General features: G+C 43.2%; 1 protein-coding gene across 1 annotated transcript in view; it reads left to right on the top strand.

Moving 5' to 3' along the window:
* The window catches only part of UQCC1 (ubiquinol-cytochrome c reductase complex assembly factor 1), a gene marked incomplete at its 5' end in the record, with an annotated part of 23,664 nt that extends 15,636 nt beyond the window's left edge, over positions 1–8,028 (top strand). Inside the window, 3 exons of the mRNA XM_010175418.1 lie at positions 3,744–3,821; positions 5,261–5,374; positions 7,894–8,028. Coding sequence (XP_010173720.1) covers positions 3,744–3,821; positions 5,261–5,374; positions 7,894–8,028 — 327 coding nt within the window. The remainder of the gene's footprint in view (positions 1–3,743; positions 3,822–5,260; positions 5,375–7,893) is intronic.
* Positions 8,029–16,222: the final 8,194 nt, after the last annotated feature.

Below are 16,222 nucleotides of genomic sequence, written 5' to 3' on the forward strand. Positions count from 1 at the left end.
TATAATGAGAACGAGAGGGTGGAAACTTAAGCCAGAAAATTCAAATCTGAAATGAGACACACATGTTCAGCTGTGAGGATGATATGCTTTAGCCAAACACAACTTACTGAGCTTAGTACAGAGAGAAACTCAGTGAAATGTAATGGTCTGTGATATGCAGAGGGGCAGGTTCTATGATCTAATCATTTCTTCTGGCTGAAATCTCTTCATAAAAATATCTACTTCAACCATAACTTATGGCCTAAAGAGAGGAATTGCTGCATGAAATTCAATGACTAGTGCTTGTACAAGGTGCAGTTAGAAGTGTCCCTTCTGGCTTTATAGTCTATGGATGGATTAATGTGTTAAAGTAGCTTAAGGGTGCAACACGTGCTGGCAGGAGCCATAACAGAAAGAAACTCCTGTTAAAGTGCTTTCACATAGTCTAGCCTGTGGACATCACAGCTATGTCTGCACCAGCATTTACTGTGGCCTGACAGGAACACATTTCTTGAGTGAAACAGTTGGTGACCCAGCATCCCTGCTCCACGGGGATGATCTCGACCGTGCGCTGGTTCTACTCTGATCCCATGGGCTGATCCCATGGGCTGGATGCCTCTTAGCGGGGAGAGCCCGTGAGAGCACGTTTTCTAGTCTACGCTTGTCTTTGCAGTGTAAACCAAAGCATGTGAGTGGGGCTGAGGAGATCGATTATGAAAGAGTGCTCTCAAGCCAACAAAAGGCATTAATGTGGACTAATCCTCGAGCAGCTTTCACTTGAAAGAACTGTGCCCATACAGAAGATATTTTCAAACATGTCCATCATATACAATAAAGCACTGTGTTCTTCCTTCCCTAGACATTTTGTTAGAACAGAAAACCTTAACTGAGTCTTGATATTGTAAATTGTCTGGTGTAGCAGGAAGCCTCAGCAGTTGGCTCTTGAGTGCTGCATATTGAACTCATTGAGGCTGAAGATGAGGTTCTTACTGTGGTGTAATAATGAAAATGCAGTAGGCATGTGCTGTTATCATCTTGCAGGCAGAATGCGGGAATACGGAGTATTTCAATGCAAAGTTGTGACATGCAATAGGAAGATACATTAGCTGTACATTTCCTTTTATTAAAGGTCTTGTAAATGTGAGACATGTACCAAAAAGGTATTTCTTGTTTTGAACTAAGATAGTTCTGTGTGTCAATTTACTTGACAGTATATAGATTTATTCTGGTGACCACTCTGCAGTGCATTGTTCCAAAGAAGGCAAAGGGGCTAAGTCCCTAGAAGAGCTCCAGATGTTCCTAATTTTTATTTGTTATTAGCAATTACTCACTTGGAATTTTCTAGCAGTTTTCCTTTTTAATAACAAACTGTGGAAGAGTCAGCAGAATCATGACCAACCAGATCATGAAACTTGCCAGTGGTAAGAACATGTACATGCTGAAAAAAGAGGAAGTGTTTCCAACAAACACCGATTTGGATTTACTCCATTTTTCTTGTTTTATAAAGAAGGATTTTTTCCTGCAACGTTTGTACTTAACCAATGCCAATTGTATTCTTCAGAAACTGCAATATTCCTTGAAATGTACTGTTACCGCATATGATACTGCTCCATCCCCAAAGTCATATTTTATATTTTAAACTGTTTGTCTTTTAAGATGTATTTATGGCCATGTTTGTTTAACTTGGTTATCTCCTTCATCAATCTATTTCTTGCTAACTTCAAGCTGCTGCTCTTTGTTTTTAGTATAGAAAGCTGCTTCCCCAGGGATGTATAGTCCAGGGCTTGTCTCTGTAATGGGACTATTTGTTTTCTTTGCCCCTTGCAGTTGCCTGCTGTAACATTTGTAGTATGTGTTAAGTAATCCTTGAGGTAACATTTTTATTATGTCATAAAAAGTGCGTGGCAAATATATAATAACTCATGGAATTTGTTTGTTTAAAATGGAAGGATAATTTATTGAGTGTGTTACATGAGACCTGCTCCCCCTTATTAGAGCTGTAGAAGTGCAGCTTATTTAGAAGTACGTTCTATTGAGAAAAACCACGATCTCTGACATGCATAGAAAGTTTGAGCATGGTTGGGTAGAAATGACATCATAGTTTATGTACTCAATAAAAATTTAATTAAGTCATTACAGAAGTTGCAGTCATCATTTAACCCTCTGATTTCTTATGTTTAGTTCTTTTTTTTAAACCTTCAGTAATAACCAGTCTCCAAATCTTGATAGCCTATAAAATATCTGCATGAATTTTAATAGTTTATATTAATGGAAAAATATGAGTAACTGACATAAAAGGAATTTTCCTTGTGTTTGCACTATATGCATTTCTATAAAAATCAACAGATGAAAAAAGATAGTGGTTTAATGGAAGAATATTTGAACTGGAGATTTACTAGCGTGGCAAAAACTAATTCATATTTTGATAGAAAAGCTGTTGCATAATTACCAAGGTGAGTACTCTTAAGGATACTATGAAAGTATTTAGGACATGTGGTTCACACTCTCCTGAGTGGGAAGATATTAGGTATATGAGTTTTCACAGCTTTTCTTTAGCCTTGTGATAAGCTGTACATCAAAGACAGCAGCGCTTATTCCATAGCAGAACTGATGTCCTACCCTGAATTCCTCCTTGTGGTTCCTTTTTTGTAAAACCTGTCACCCAGATGCAGTCTCCTACATGAGTGTTCCACTAGTACGCAGGTAGGAAGACAATTATCCTTGTTGTTTATACTTCTGTTGTATGTGAGATCTGTAGAAAAGAAATTCTTGGTATCTCTTAAGAGAGTCAGTAGAAAGAAGCAGCTTTACCGATTGAAGCGTAGCTTAGCCCTCAGGAGAGGAACTGTTTATTAAATCATTTTGTTGACAGAAGTAAAAAAGTACAGGCAAAAGGAAGAGACTGTTTGTAGGAAGGAGGTGCACACGAGGTATTTCAGCCATCACTCTGGACCTAGCCATTGACCTCTTTTGGTTCCATCTTAAGCTCACATGAGGTCAGATCTGCAAGCCAAAGGGTGGCTTAGGCCAAAGCAGCAAATATTTAAGCAACTGTTAAATTTAGTTAAAAGTCAGTTGTGGGACTTGGACTGAGTCACACTTACAGCATAGGGGGAAGTAGATGGATCTTCACAAACTCTGAAAGAAATTTAGTCATAGTCAAAAAGTAGTAAGTCTGAGCTTCTAGTGATGCTGTTGAAACAGAATTTGTGTGATTCCTGAATGAGAAGGTCAATATTGACAAGTAGGTAAGGGGTAGTGGTAGGGTTGGTGTCTCCACCTTTAGCATTACAGTACTTTCACTGTAATAGCATGTCCAGCTCTGGAGTCCATGCTTTAGAAAAAACATTGAAAAACCTCTGAGTTTCTAAGAGACCTGAGTGAATGCAGCGAGATCTGGAAAACCTGCTCAGTAGTTAAAATACAGAGGAGTCTTCGTTATCTCAGCCTGTGCTGCCGCAGAAGGGACAGCCTTGCCTTCAGGCTTTCCCCACCTGCATTTTTCCTCCACTCCAGTACCTATGTGTTGGCACTGTCAGCTGAGGATTTTTCTGCCTTCATATATTCTGAGTAGCACTGACTTTCATTCGTGTACGGAATTCATGGAGCTGTATTCCATGTTCTGAAATGTTTGCACTGACATCGTTACAGCCAAATCCAACCCTAGGTGGGCCAAGGCACCGTTTCTTCTTTGCCTACTCGGGGTGAAACTGATAATAATCTCTTTAGAACCTACCCAGATGGTTTTCTGTTTTATTTTTCAGATTAATTCTGTTGCTCTAAAGGAAGATATGAGAAGTATGGTAGAAAATTTCTATGCAGCTCTATTTGGATATGATGAGGTAAGGAGAATGTTTTCAGAGAATGTGCAAGAACAAATAGACCATCTAATTCATGAACACAGAATCCTTCAGATGGGTAAAACATTTGCTGTACATATCTTTGGAGAAATGTTACATTATGGAAGTAGACTTCTTAGTTATTGTGATCATCTTATGCCTTGAATTGAAGTGTTTCTAAGAAAAAAGAAAGCACACAGCACATTGGTTTAAAATGTGAGACATGGAAGGTGGGATGTTCTTTGTACTGCTTCACCATCGCTGCTTAACCATCAACAAATCACTTCCTCCCTCTGAATCCCATTGTACTCAGCTATACTTTGAAAGCAAAGAGAGTATTTATAGGGAGTCTGTGTGGGAGAGTATTTATAGGAAGTATCTAATAATATGGGGAGGCAAAAGCACCACTGTGCACAAGCGTCCGCAGCACTTTCAAGAAGAAAATACAATTCCATCATCTCTTTTAGGAGTAATTTTTTTGCTCTAGTGGGTGTTGCTTTTCAGATGCTCTTCTTATTCACATGGTGAGATTTTTTTTTTCATGGTGTTTTGCATTATTAATAGCTTGTAAATGTAAACTTCATAAGAGTTGTGGACAGTGTTATGCGTGCAAGTCTTTCATCTAGTTTAAAGTATAGCCAGGATGTGTCTGCCTGTCTTTTTTTTCCTTTTCTCTTTTTGTGGACACTCTTTTTGGAAACAAAATGTCTAGTTAAATTAAAGACAAATGTTGACCTTTTTTATTTTTAACTGAATATTTTAAAGTCCTCTCTTGCTTTTGGCAGATGTGTCAGCAGAAGACAGGATTTATGAGACTACATGGTAGTAAATCCACATAATTTAAAAAGACAATAAAAGTGGGAGAGAATTTAGACAAAAAGCGCTCATGGATGTGGTTCTTGTATAAGCCAAATTTAATATTACATGTGACTGGAAAAATCTAGATAGTTCTTGATGATGAGGAGTTCTCTCTTTCTCATTTATGATGAAAAATAGAAAAGCAAAGCACAATAGCAAAATCCTGACTAAATTTCTGCAACATTATATAACTTTTTTCTTTTCCAAGCATCATGGCTTCATACAGTTCTGCGAGGTGGTGCTGTCTTCTCTGCAAGGCCAAAATTTTTATGGTAAAGATTTTGTGAAATAGGAATGCAATTATTGGCTCCTGCATTAGGAATACCCTGACCCAGTTCTTTTTTTCAAATTAACTTGCCAGAATATTTGTTACAGGCTGCTCTGTAAATTAATTTAAGGTCAGGGTTGTTTTTCCATTCTGGGAAAGAGAGATGATGGTGCCTTTTCATATGTACAGTCCATAGCAGCTGTGGGCTTTGAGACAGCTAATACCATCAGTTGCCAAGTAGAGCAATGTGGTTGTCTGTCTTGTGTTCAGACCTTCTTCACGTGCAATTTTTAATCCCCCTCTGTGCTTCCTTTAGGGAATCTTGTCTGATGATCATGTTCTGGCAGCAGCTCTTTGGAGAAACCTTTTTAACAGGAACTGTGAGGACCCTCGGCATCTGGAGTTACTTGTAGAATACGTTCGCAAACAGGTACGCTGCAGCTCATGGTGCGACTTCTCTCCCTTCCCTTGTTTAGAATATTAACTACTTATTTTTATTGCTTGCATACTATGTAGCTCAGTTCTCCTCAGAAATTTAACTGATTTTTACATTCAGTGATTATTTGTAAGGAGAAAAAGGTAAAAATATAAAACCTGGCTGATATGAGTTGCAATTTGATGAAAAATGGCTGCAGAGAAATTCACGGCATGTTGAAACCAATCCTGCTCATCTTTTTCTGGACCTATTCCACAGAGGGGGCTTGACAAAATTTGTCAGAAATGGGCTGCAACTTGTTGTAGAATTACAATTGATGTTGTGGAGTTGGGGTCCTCTTCATAATGAAATAGCACACTGAGCTTGAAGGTCACCTGATGGTCTTTGTGGGAAAGAAGGAGATTTTTTTTTTTTTCAGAATTATTACTGTTTCTTTCAGTTATTACTTGGAGGAAACGATATTGAGTAGTGTTTGTCCTCTCGACCTTTAGGAAGTTTGTGAACCAGGTTTTTAGGAAATACTGGTAGGGTATAGTCCAGGTGGGTACCAAAGACAGAAAAGGGATGAGAGAGGTTCTGGAGGAAGAGTGTAGGCAGTTGGACAGGGAATTGGAGACCAGAACCTCCACAACAGCATTCTTTGTTATGCTTCCAATACTATATACAGGACCAGATAGAGATTTGGAGAGACAGTATTTCAGTGTGTGTCTGAGAAAATGGTATGGGAAATACAGGGCTGAACTTCCTAAGGGACTGAGGGCACTTCTGGAATGCTAGAGGGCTTCTCGGGAGGGACAGACTTAATTTAATGTTTAATATCAGTGAGGCTGTAGGAAAGTTTGAAGATTGGCAGGGAGCAAACACATATAAAAATATGTAATTTGGGACAGCGTGCTCTCAAGTGGGAAATTTGTTGCACTTCTGTATATTCAAGCAAAGGACAGGACAGAAGCTATCAGCAGTTGAATAGGAAACAGTGATCACAGATAAATGTGGCACATTGGGGAAGAATCGGCACAGCTTCTGTGAAGACAGGTCATTCATGTAGACAGCTCTAAACTGATACACTTGAGAAAAATAGTCCCAGCTTTATATATATATTGATGAGCTCTAACCTGTCTGTTACCACACAGGATTGGGTCCTAGGGATTATAATTGTATTATCAAAAAAATTGTATTATTTAAAAAAAAAAAAGATAAAAACTGAACTGAAGAAGGCTCAGAGAAGAGCGGGAAGGATGACATGAAACAGCTCCTTCAGCTCCCTGCCTGAAAAACAGCTAAGAAAGAATATGAGACAGCGCTGGGAAATCTTGAAGGCATAGGAAAGGTGGGCAAGGAAAGGCTGTTCACTGATAACAAGAACGTGGGGACATCACATTGGCACAGGTTGTTGGGATGCTGCAACTGCACGTGGGTTCCAAAGCCACTGGCGAGGTTTATGGCAGAGAAGTCTGTCCAGGGCTTCTGGACAATCCACAACAACCACTTCAGGCTCAAAATCCCTGGACTAACAAATTTTGAGAGGGGGAGAAAATAAACAAGGAAAATATCATCGTATGTGTGCGTTGTGCTTAACTCCTCCTGGGGAACCTGCCGTTGATGACTGTCAGAAACCGGTTCTTGAGCTTAGGTGGCTCTTTGCTCTGACCCTGTGTGGCTGTTGGTGTATTCTTCCCTCCACTGAGAAAATCCTTGTCAGATTGTCTTTTGTTTCCAGTAAGGATTGTGTACAAGGTCTTTCCCACAATTTCTTGCTGATCCTGTCTTTAACAGTGGCTATTAGTGGGATGCCAGAGAAGAATATAGTAACAGGGCAAGCATGTGTACTATTTCCCTGTCAATTCTCGTAGCAATCACAGACTTCCTGAGCCACAGGTGATGTCTTTGTCATTTACTGACCCTTGATAGATTTTTTTTTTTCTCCTTTCTTCCCTCCTCTCTTTACAGTGTCCTGTGGCAGCAAGTGAACCCTATGTTGTGTGACAAGAGGTTTTTTATTTTGCTTACATTGCACATTAAAATTTCATTTGATCCCAAGTGTTTCTTGTACTGCAAGAATGAGTGTTCATTCCATGCTCATCTTCTCCAGCTTATGTGCTTTTATATTCTAAATCTCAGCTGTTCCCTCCTGGCCAGGCTTTTTTTTTTTTTTCTATAGTGAAAAGTAGTTTCTATGTGAAACCACTTCTGTGAGAGCACTCCATGTGGATGATGGTACTAGCAGTGTGTCATCTGAATTAACTGCTGGGAAGATAAAATGATTCATGTTAGCTTTGCGTGGCTCTTCTTTGTCCTGCTGCCAAACTCCAGACAAAGCATTAGCTAAGGCGTTAGTGGAAGACCTTTCGCAGTTAACTCCGGTGGATCTGCAGATACTTATCTCCTAATTATCTTTTCAGGTTTACCTCACACAAATGACAAAAGTATGCTTAAAATCCCTCTGTTTGCATATCGCTTGAGGAAGGTGAATGAGTGATGGGACACCTTGCACTAACATCCTGTCCTTGCAGGTGCAGCACCTGGACGCGCTGAGCGGGGAGGACCTGCTGCTGACGGGCGAGGTGAGCTGGCGGCCGCTGGTGGAGAGCAACGCCCGCAGCATCCTCAAGCCCCTCTCCCCTGTTTACAATGACGAAGGACTCTGAGAGCCCCAGCACCTGACACTTCCATCTGTTTGTGACATCAGCTTGGGAAGCGTGCCTGAAATTGAACTGAGCTGAGGCTGTGGGGTCAGGAAGGAAAATCTGCTGTTGGAAAGAAAATATTTAATTAGATATCTTACCCATGGTGACTCAGTAACAAATTGGACAGCCATACTCTTCTGAGTAGTCACTCGCAAATAAATGCTCATTGGTTTGAGAACCTCTGTCCTTTTTATGGCACTCAGTGGTCCTTCCTGACAACTTGCAAGACCTGCCTTCTGTCTTTAGGAAACCAGATATTTTACCATGACTTAGACTTATCTCCAGAAGACATTTCTGTTCATTGCCTTGTTTGGCGAGCTGCTACATAGAGACACAACAGTGTTCCTCTGCTCATGGAATGGTTGCGAATGCAAATCTGAGCTTTGCATATTAGATGTTAATGTATTTTAAAAGCCTGGTATCAAGATGAAATGGTCCATTTTTGCTTTAGCGGAGTTAAGAATTGCTTTAACAGATTCTGAAGGGTTTTCTGTGAAAATCCTTTTTAGGAACTCTCTGCTCTGTTGCACAAGGATAGGAGGATGCAAAGAATAATGCACAGTCCCCAGTAACACTCTATGACTGGCCATCTTGGTGACAATAAAGTCAAAAATGTGGCTGGGCTGTCACTAAAAGCTGCCTCAGAGTACGTGCTGTTTCAGTCTGTCTTGCTGATATTTCCATATTCATTTTAGAGTTGTGGTCAAAGAATAAGTTTATGAAAAGAACATACCTGTTTCTGTCCATGGCTCTTCAGGAGACAGGTCTATGCCATCCTCCATCCCCCAAAGCAGTGGTCCTGGGCTTTTTAACGAGACCTGTCAACCCCAGTGAAAACTTTCTATGGCTGTGCAGGCAAATTATGCCAACACAGTAATTACAGGAGCAAGAGCTCCACTGGTTAAATCAGTGGAGGTGCACTGCATGGGTGGATGGTTCACCAGCCCATTTCCAGGTCAGTGACAAAGAGTTTTCACTTCTCTCCTGTCTAAAATCCTAGACAATAATAAATGTCAGTCTGGATAAAATGGATGTGTGTGTGTTTTCTGTGCCATGTGTGCTCTTGATAAGAATAAGCCCTATAATATCAAGATTTACTCCCAATAAAACTACTAAACAAAAGCCCAAGGTTGTAATCCTTAATTTGTGAATCCCTAATCTGATGAAAGTGCTACTCTGCCTGGCTGTGACTGTTCTTCCTCCTGGAGTTGCTTTCTTCATATTGTGTGTTTTGGGGAATACTTGACACCCATTCTCTGTAAAGAGCAGTGGGATGCAGAATAGAGGCTCCCAAACACTGGCTTGCATTTTTTTTTTTAATCTTCTCTTAGGGAGCCTTCTGTGTATAAAAAAGGCATTTTGTGATTTTTTTTTTCCAAGGCGAACTTCCTCAGTTTAACTTGTTATAAAATGAGTCATGTAAAGAAACCCTCTATGTGTGAGGTGTATCCCTTCTCTGTGAAAACATTACAGACCAAACAACTTGCTTGCAGTTTATTTAAGATGCTTTTGTTGAAAGCTGAGCTAAGCAGAGAAACCTCTTATGTGTGAAGTATTATACAGTGTGTGTGAGATAATAACACCTTGTAATTCATTACAGCTGGGTTGTATTTACATAAAAGAAGGCTGAGCTGTGTAGGAATTTGCTGATTAATTTATTTTTAATGAGAGTGAAGTATACCAAGTACCAAAATAAACTTTACTTTGTGTATCTTACTGCTCCTGAAATAGGTGGAAAAATTAATGGTAGATATTTTGGCTCAAAGCTACATCCATTAATTCATATACAAAACAGTCATTTAAACTTTAACCCCTTTCCTGCTATGTAATTTAAACCTGGACTCGTATTATCCATGCCATGGGAACGCAGGACTGGGAGTACAGCAGCATCCAACCCGGTGCTGCACACAGGTCAGATCGTGTCATGTCTGTGGTGCTGGTGCTCTGGAGCCAGCAAGCTGGTAGAATCCATGAGACCACTGGTCTGGAGATCACAGAATCACAGAATGTTGGGGATTGGAAGGGACCTCGAAAGATCATCCAGTCCAATCCCAATGGAGATGACAGTTACTTTTGTACTCTGAATACGGGACAACCCTGTGGTCACAATTGAACCCTTTCCTACGTTTATGGGCAGGAGGCTCCAGAAATGATGGTGCCAGATTGTGGTCATTGGCATCTGCTTTTGTGCTTTTTATTAATATGGGAATGAAGAGCTGTAATCACGGCGCTCTGCTTGTTCCATGAAATGCCTTCAGCCACCCCGCTGCTGCAGCGCGGAGCCAGCAGCCAGGGCGTGTTGTGGACAGAGGTGTGTGGGGCTTGTTAAGAGAATAAGGCAGAAACCATCTGTGAATACAAGGGTGATCTGTTAGAGAGGGAAAACATGCTGCAGGCTGCCTACAGGAGAAGGTAGACAAGACAAGAGAAGACTTTGCTTCCCAGCCATTAGTTACCTGGAGACAGGATGTGGATGTAGATGAGTAGATGACCCTCTTACTCTTGAGAGGTGCCTGCCAATAGGCTGGGAATATGTCACTGCCAATATCTTGTGCTTAAAACATCTTTACAACCAGAATTTAGAGTCTTTGAGAGAGGAATACATTTCCAGTAGCAAAATCTGCACCTTGTAAGCTTTCCAGCAGCCATGATGAGCAGTTCCAAGTGATTCCAAGCGACCTTCAAGCAAGCAGAATGTAGGGGGGTTTTAACCAAACAGTGTAAGGCCCATCTTTTCCCAGTTTTGAGGTTCTGCAGAGGGAGTGGTTGAAGGCGTTTTATTTGTGGACAGTTCTTTGTTTATGCTGCTGGGTTTTTTTAAAGCGGTCTCGGAGCATGGGCCTGGGGACACTTACTGTATTTTAAGTGAATGTTTCATGCATGTTTCTTGCAGAAGGAGCCATGTTGAGCACTTTATCATTAACCTGATCTCCTGGCTCATATACAGAATCTGGACGTTGCTCCAAAGCACTTGTTCCCCCAACTTTCACAGCTCTTTTAAAATTGAGACACGAGTCTCTAGGAAGCATTCATTATTTCAGCTAGATCTTGGCTTTCTTGTTTCTGTGAGCAGAAAAGAAGGTCCAACGCTCCATCTCTTCCCTTCCTGCTCTGCTGTTTTGCACCACTGGGAGAACAGGTGCACGCTTTGCCCACCGGGTCAAGCTTGGGAAGTCTTTTGCTTCAGACTGATATTCTAAGACATTTTGGAGTAGGGGAGGAATCATCTGATACCCTTCCATGCCTGCTCTGTACTTTAGGTGGTTAACTGCTTTTCTGTGTCATCTCAGCTTCTGTGTTCACGCTGCCTTTTGGTATTTACATCTAATGGGTTTCTCCTGCTTCTTTAAACAGCTGAAGTGTGAAGACCACAGGCATCCTTGATGATCTCGACGTGTCCTGTACTGTCCATGTGCCTCAGCCCTGTTAAAGTGCAGTTTCCCCTTCCCAGATTTCTGACTCCTAAACTCACCTTCCACAGAGTGAAGCTTTCAGTCATGCTTCTGCCACACCGAGCCCTTGGGTCAGAATTGCTGCTCCTGACATAGCAGTTGGACCTCACCACTGACCTGTCTCACTTACCCTGCCTTTGGCTTGGCAAGTAAGGTGAGCAGAAACTGGAGACTGAGTAGGAACAAATTTTTCCACCAGAGCTTTAAATTAGATGAATGTAGAGTAGATGAAGAATAGCAAAACCATGGGAGGGCGAGCATCACCTGCGAGGAGATGGTGGCTGGTTCTGCAAGCATGGTCCCTGTGATGTGTGCCACTGTGTGACAGCACTTTGAGGAGTAGTGGGAGCCCTGTGAGCCACTCTTATATTTTGCCACACGCTTCTACTTCCAAAACCCCACAGAGGAGATCCTCCTTCAGAAATTCAAATCAACATAGACCTGGTGCAGTCTACTGGTAGCATCTCTGTGGGACCAGTTTAATCCTCAGCACATAGCAAAGGTTGTCTGTGTCCTAGAGATGTGCTGAAGTACTGCTTGAGCGTTTGGAGAAGTTTGCTGGTCCCCTCTGCAGGTATGCTGAACAAGTCATTGCCCATCTTGAGCTCCAGAGCAGCACTGTGTGTACTTTCTTCCAGGAAGATTAAATCACCAGTGCTGGGAGTTGTGAATATTTACTTTAATACCTAGAAATTACCGAGTGTCTTTCTAACTCTTCTGCTAATAGAATTGTGCCACGAGTACAGCCATCATCTGCTGTGACATCCTCCAGGCCCCGGGGCAGATGTTCCGTGAGGTCTTAGCCTAGTACATGGGGTTTTTTGGATGATGCTGGTGGCAGCTAATTTCTTAGTAGACGTCCCCCTGTGTAGTCTCCTGCCCTCCCCGCCTGCCTCTTCATGTTTACCCTGCTTTGGCTGATCTCTTTGTCTTCTTGTGTAGTAAAACCTAATCAAGACTTTAAAAAGTCTTAAAAAAAGCTCTTTTCTCTGCAGGAGACTGGGATGAACCTGTGCCCCAGTCTTTCTGCTGAGCAGTGCTGCATCAGCCTTTGGTTGGTGTCCTAAGGCTACACCAACACCTCTTCCAGCAGTCTGGGTGATGGTACTTGCCCCGCTCTGCAGCAAGCTTTAGGGATCCATATCTCCAGCTTTTGGGCATATTGTGTCTGAACACAGCCTGGCCCTCAGCACCATTTGTCTTTTCCTGAAGGTCTGAGAAGTCAAAGAGAGGGCAGAAGCTCACTTCTGGGGAAGCTGGCAAGGCCGTAGGAAAGACCCTGAGGCTCAACATGAGTGAGTGGTAGGATCTGCTGCTCAGGGAATTGTGCTGTGAAGTATCCACCTCTCCTCTGCCCACAAAGGGAGTATCACCCACTGGTGCTGTGGTCTGCCTGGCCTCCTGCACTATGATGGGGCAGTTGCAGACTAATAGTCTCATGATCTTTCCAAGACTCCTCTGGTGAGCTTTTTTTTTTATGCTGCTGCCCCTTCTTCAGGTGTTGAGGGCTGTCCTGTGCATCCTACGTGTGTTCTTCCTGAAGTTGCTGAACATGTTGAGGGAGTACTTGTTTTGCTTACAGTCATTCAACCTGCTTAACAGCTTGCTCTGCTCATTTGTGGGACAGAAGAGATGTTTGGGCCTCATCCTTCCACTGGGAATACAGAGCAGGAGCTCACACAAGGATGATTTCACCTTCTGCTGTTACATTTCAGTGGCTGCTCCAGATGTGATGTGCAGGGAGCAACCAGGTCAAGTGGCAATAGGTCTGCTTGAGCGACCTGGGGCAGACTAGCGTAGACAATGTCCTGCAGGCAAGTGCAGGGACCAGAAATATCTCCTGTCCTGTTCATATTGTCTTGTGCAGTTATGTTCATCTAGGAGGACCACGCAACATGTTGCTGAGGCTGGATCCTGTTGGTGTTGGCTCTCCCAGGTGGTAAGAGCTCCTTCATGCTTATTTAGGAAGCAAAGAGTGGCACGTGCAAAGCCTTCATTAACGATTATGTCACTGACTAAAGAGTGAGCTGGGCTCCTTCCTTCCTCATCCCCCCGCCAGCCTCCACATCCTGTCAAAGTCAGGCATCTTCTGAGGATTTGCTCATTGTCCCACATCCTTCCCTTCGTACCCTCTTCCTGCTGGTAACTACACCCATTGATGTTACAAGGCCCAATTCTATTTCTGTGTATTTCCTTTGGAAGGAGAGAAGGAAGAGGTGTCTGGAAGTGCTTTTTCCCATGTTCAGTACAGGGATGAGGCACATGGTGGTCCTTCTCATGACTGCTGCGAGTTGGCACCCTGAGCAGCTCAGGGCTGGACCTTGAAGGGCCACCAGAATGGCTCCATGTCCACATGTTGGCTTCCCTACATGGCATGTGGGTGGTAGGGACCTCAGAGTGGCAACTGGAAAGGACCTATATGCTGGGCACACCGCTGAGTGGGGAGCCACTGGAGGAGGTGGGGTTGTCTACCTTCCCTGCCCTCACTAGTAGTGAGATCATTTGGCCTAGAGCCGGCAACTGGTGTCCAGTGGCAATCTCAGACAGAAAACTGGGAGACGACTTTGAGCAGCCCGGTGAGTTCGGTGCTGACAGAGCTCAGTGCAGTAACTCAAATTTGCACTTTGTTTGCAAATCTGGCTTCTCGTGTTCTTGGGTGAGTGCTGTCCAAGAACTGTTCTATCATGAAACGAGCTGGCAGGCTCCCTTCCCTTTGTGCTTGATGAGGAAGCAGCAGGTACATTTTGTGGAAAGCCCAGGCAAGGTGTTTGTGTTTGGTCAGCTCCAAGAACATCTGTAGTGGGACATGAGACTGAAGTATTGCGTAATGCTTGGATCCTGACTGAGCTCAGGTATCAGCCAGAGTAGAGCTGCCCAGGGACACTGACTTGGAAGTGGGATCTGGGGAAAGAAGGGAATTTTCCCTTCTTTCTCTGTTGCTTGCAGAAGGTGCAAGATCCTTGTTTTTAACTTGCAAAAATTGGCCAATGTGATTCCCACATCCTGTGCTGGCCAATCAGTCTAAGCGCCAATTACAGACCTTTATCTCTTTGCCAGACAGCAGGGACAGGACACCTCTCACCTGATTTTAGATGTCAGCATGGTAAACCTCTGTCACAGGCTTTGGCAGCCTGAGCTCTCCTTCTGCTCAGTGGAGAGAGAGAAGCACTTTCAAGGCACATTTCATCTGACCTGGTTCAGGTATCTGCTGCAGGGCAAGGTAACTGACTCCCTAGAAATCTCTTCTTCTCCCCACCAGCACTGAAGAAGCCCAGCCCGACGAGTGAGGCTGGAGATGTTCACATCCTATGTGCTTTCACGTGCTGAGGTCCATGAGAAATTCTGGGAGAGAGAGAAGATTGTTACCAAACACCAGCTGGAGACCATGGAGCTCCCTTTACAGAATGAGCAGCAGTTGTTTATCCAGCAGAAAACACGTATTGGATGACTTTTAAAAAACGTGCACTCTTTTCAGTGCTATCGGAAGGCAAAAGTAGGGTGACGTTACCCTTCTTCAGTGTTATCACCAAGGTGATGTTATCACCCTGGCAAAGCAGCTCCAGAAAAAGGCCCATCATGTTCTAGCCCCTTCCCTTCTTTTTTCCCCCAAACTCCCTTACATGGTGTTTGTCTGTTCACCTCCCATTTTAAGTTGATGTTACTCTTTAAGCTGCTCTAACACTTATTTACACCTGTAACGCGTCTACACCAGCAGCTTTATTATAATTTTGTCCTTCTCTGTTGTCCACAGCTGCCAACTCTGCACCTGCTGCATCGCACCGCAGCTCTGGCAGGCAACTGATTTCCTGATTCAATGGATCTTTGTCTCTGTCCTTGCAGTTTGCACAGTCCCGGGAAGAGTTTGTTCTGACTTCAGGGATCTAAAGACTAGACAGCTAATCCAGACTAATCATCCCACTGCAGCTGCAGTCCATGGAGAGTGATAGTCCCTTGGGGATGTGATTCATCCCAGCTGATGTAGAACGTAGTGCTGGTTCATGCTCGGGCACGGCTGTCTCTCTCCATTGACTAGAGCCCGGTGACTATCAGAGAGCAGACATTCAGCTTTTAGATGACTTAATTTAACCTGGATGAATTTACTCTACGGGGTTTATGTAATTTGTAGATAAAAGACGAGCTGATTAGATCGACTATCCAGCCAGTTCTTCATTCTCTGGTTAGCCTCTGTGGAGTTCAGTAGCTCCAGGGTAAGTCAGCTGAATGGGGTGGGGGAGGTCCGTGTCACAGGCTGGGGAGTCTCTGTGCCTTGTGCACAATTTCTTGTGTGCTGTGTTGTGTTCTGGGTGGTGTGTTCCTCACACAGCAGTTCAAATCACTGGATTGTTTCTCCAAAAATAGCTCCATGGTGTGGTGTTGGTTTTTTTTTAACTAATCCCAAACCACACAGCATGTGGACAGCATCGTTGTTCACACAGCACCAGAATCCCCGGTGTGAATGTCCCTTCCTTGAAGGATTTCCAAGGAGATACTAAAAGACCATGTGAGCTATTGCTCTTGTATCCTGTGGTGTTCAATGACATGAACTTGTGCTGAGGTTCTTGCTGTGCTTCACATAAACACTGTGACCTTGTGATACCAAACAAGATGGTGTCTTGGCTTCTCTGCCAGGTGCCAGACGAGCAGACCCTGGGCTCCCAAGAAATGCTAAGGAGGAGAGTTCACTATGGTTCAGGGATAAATAA

Source organism: Antrostomus carolinensis, unplaced genomic scaffold (genome assembly GCF_000700745.2).
Source record: "Antrostomus carolinensis isolate BGI_N321 unplaced genomic scaffold, ASM70074v2 scaffold20769, whole genome shotgun sequence".
Lineage (NCBI taxonomy): Eukaryota > Metazoa > Chordata > Aves > Caprimulgiformes > Caprimulgidae > Antrostomus > Antrostomus carolinensis.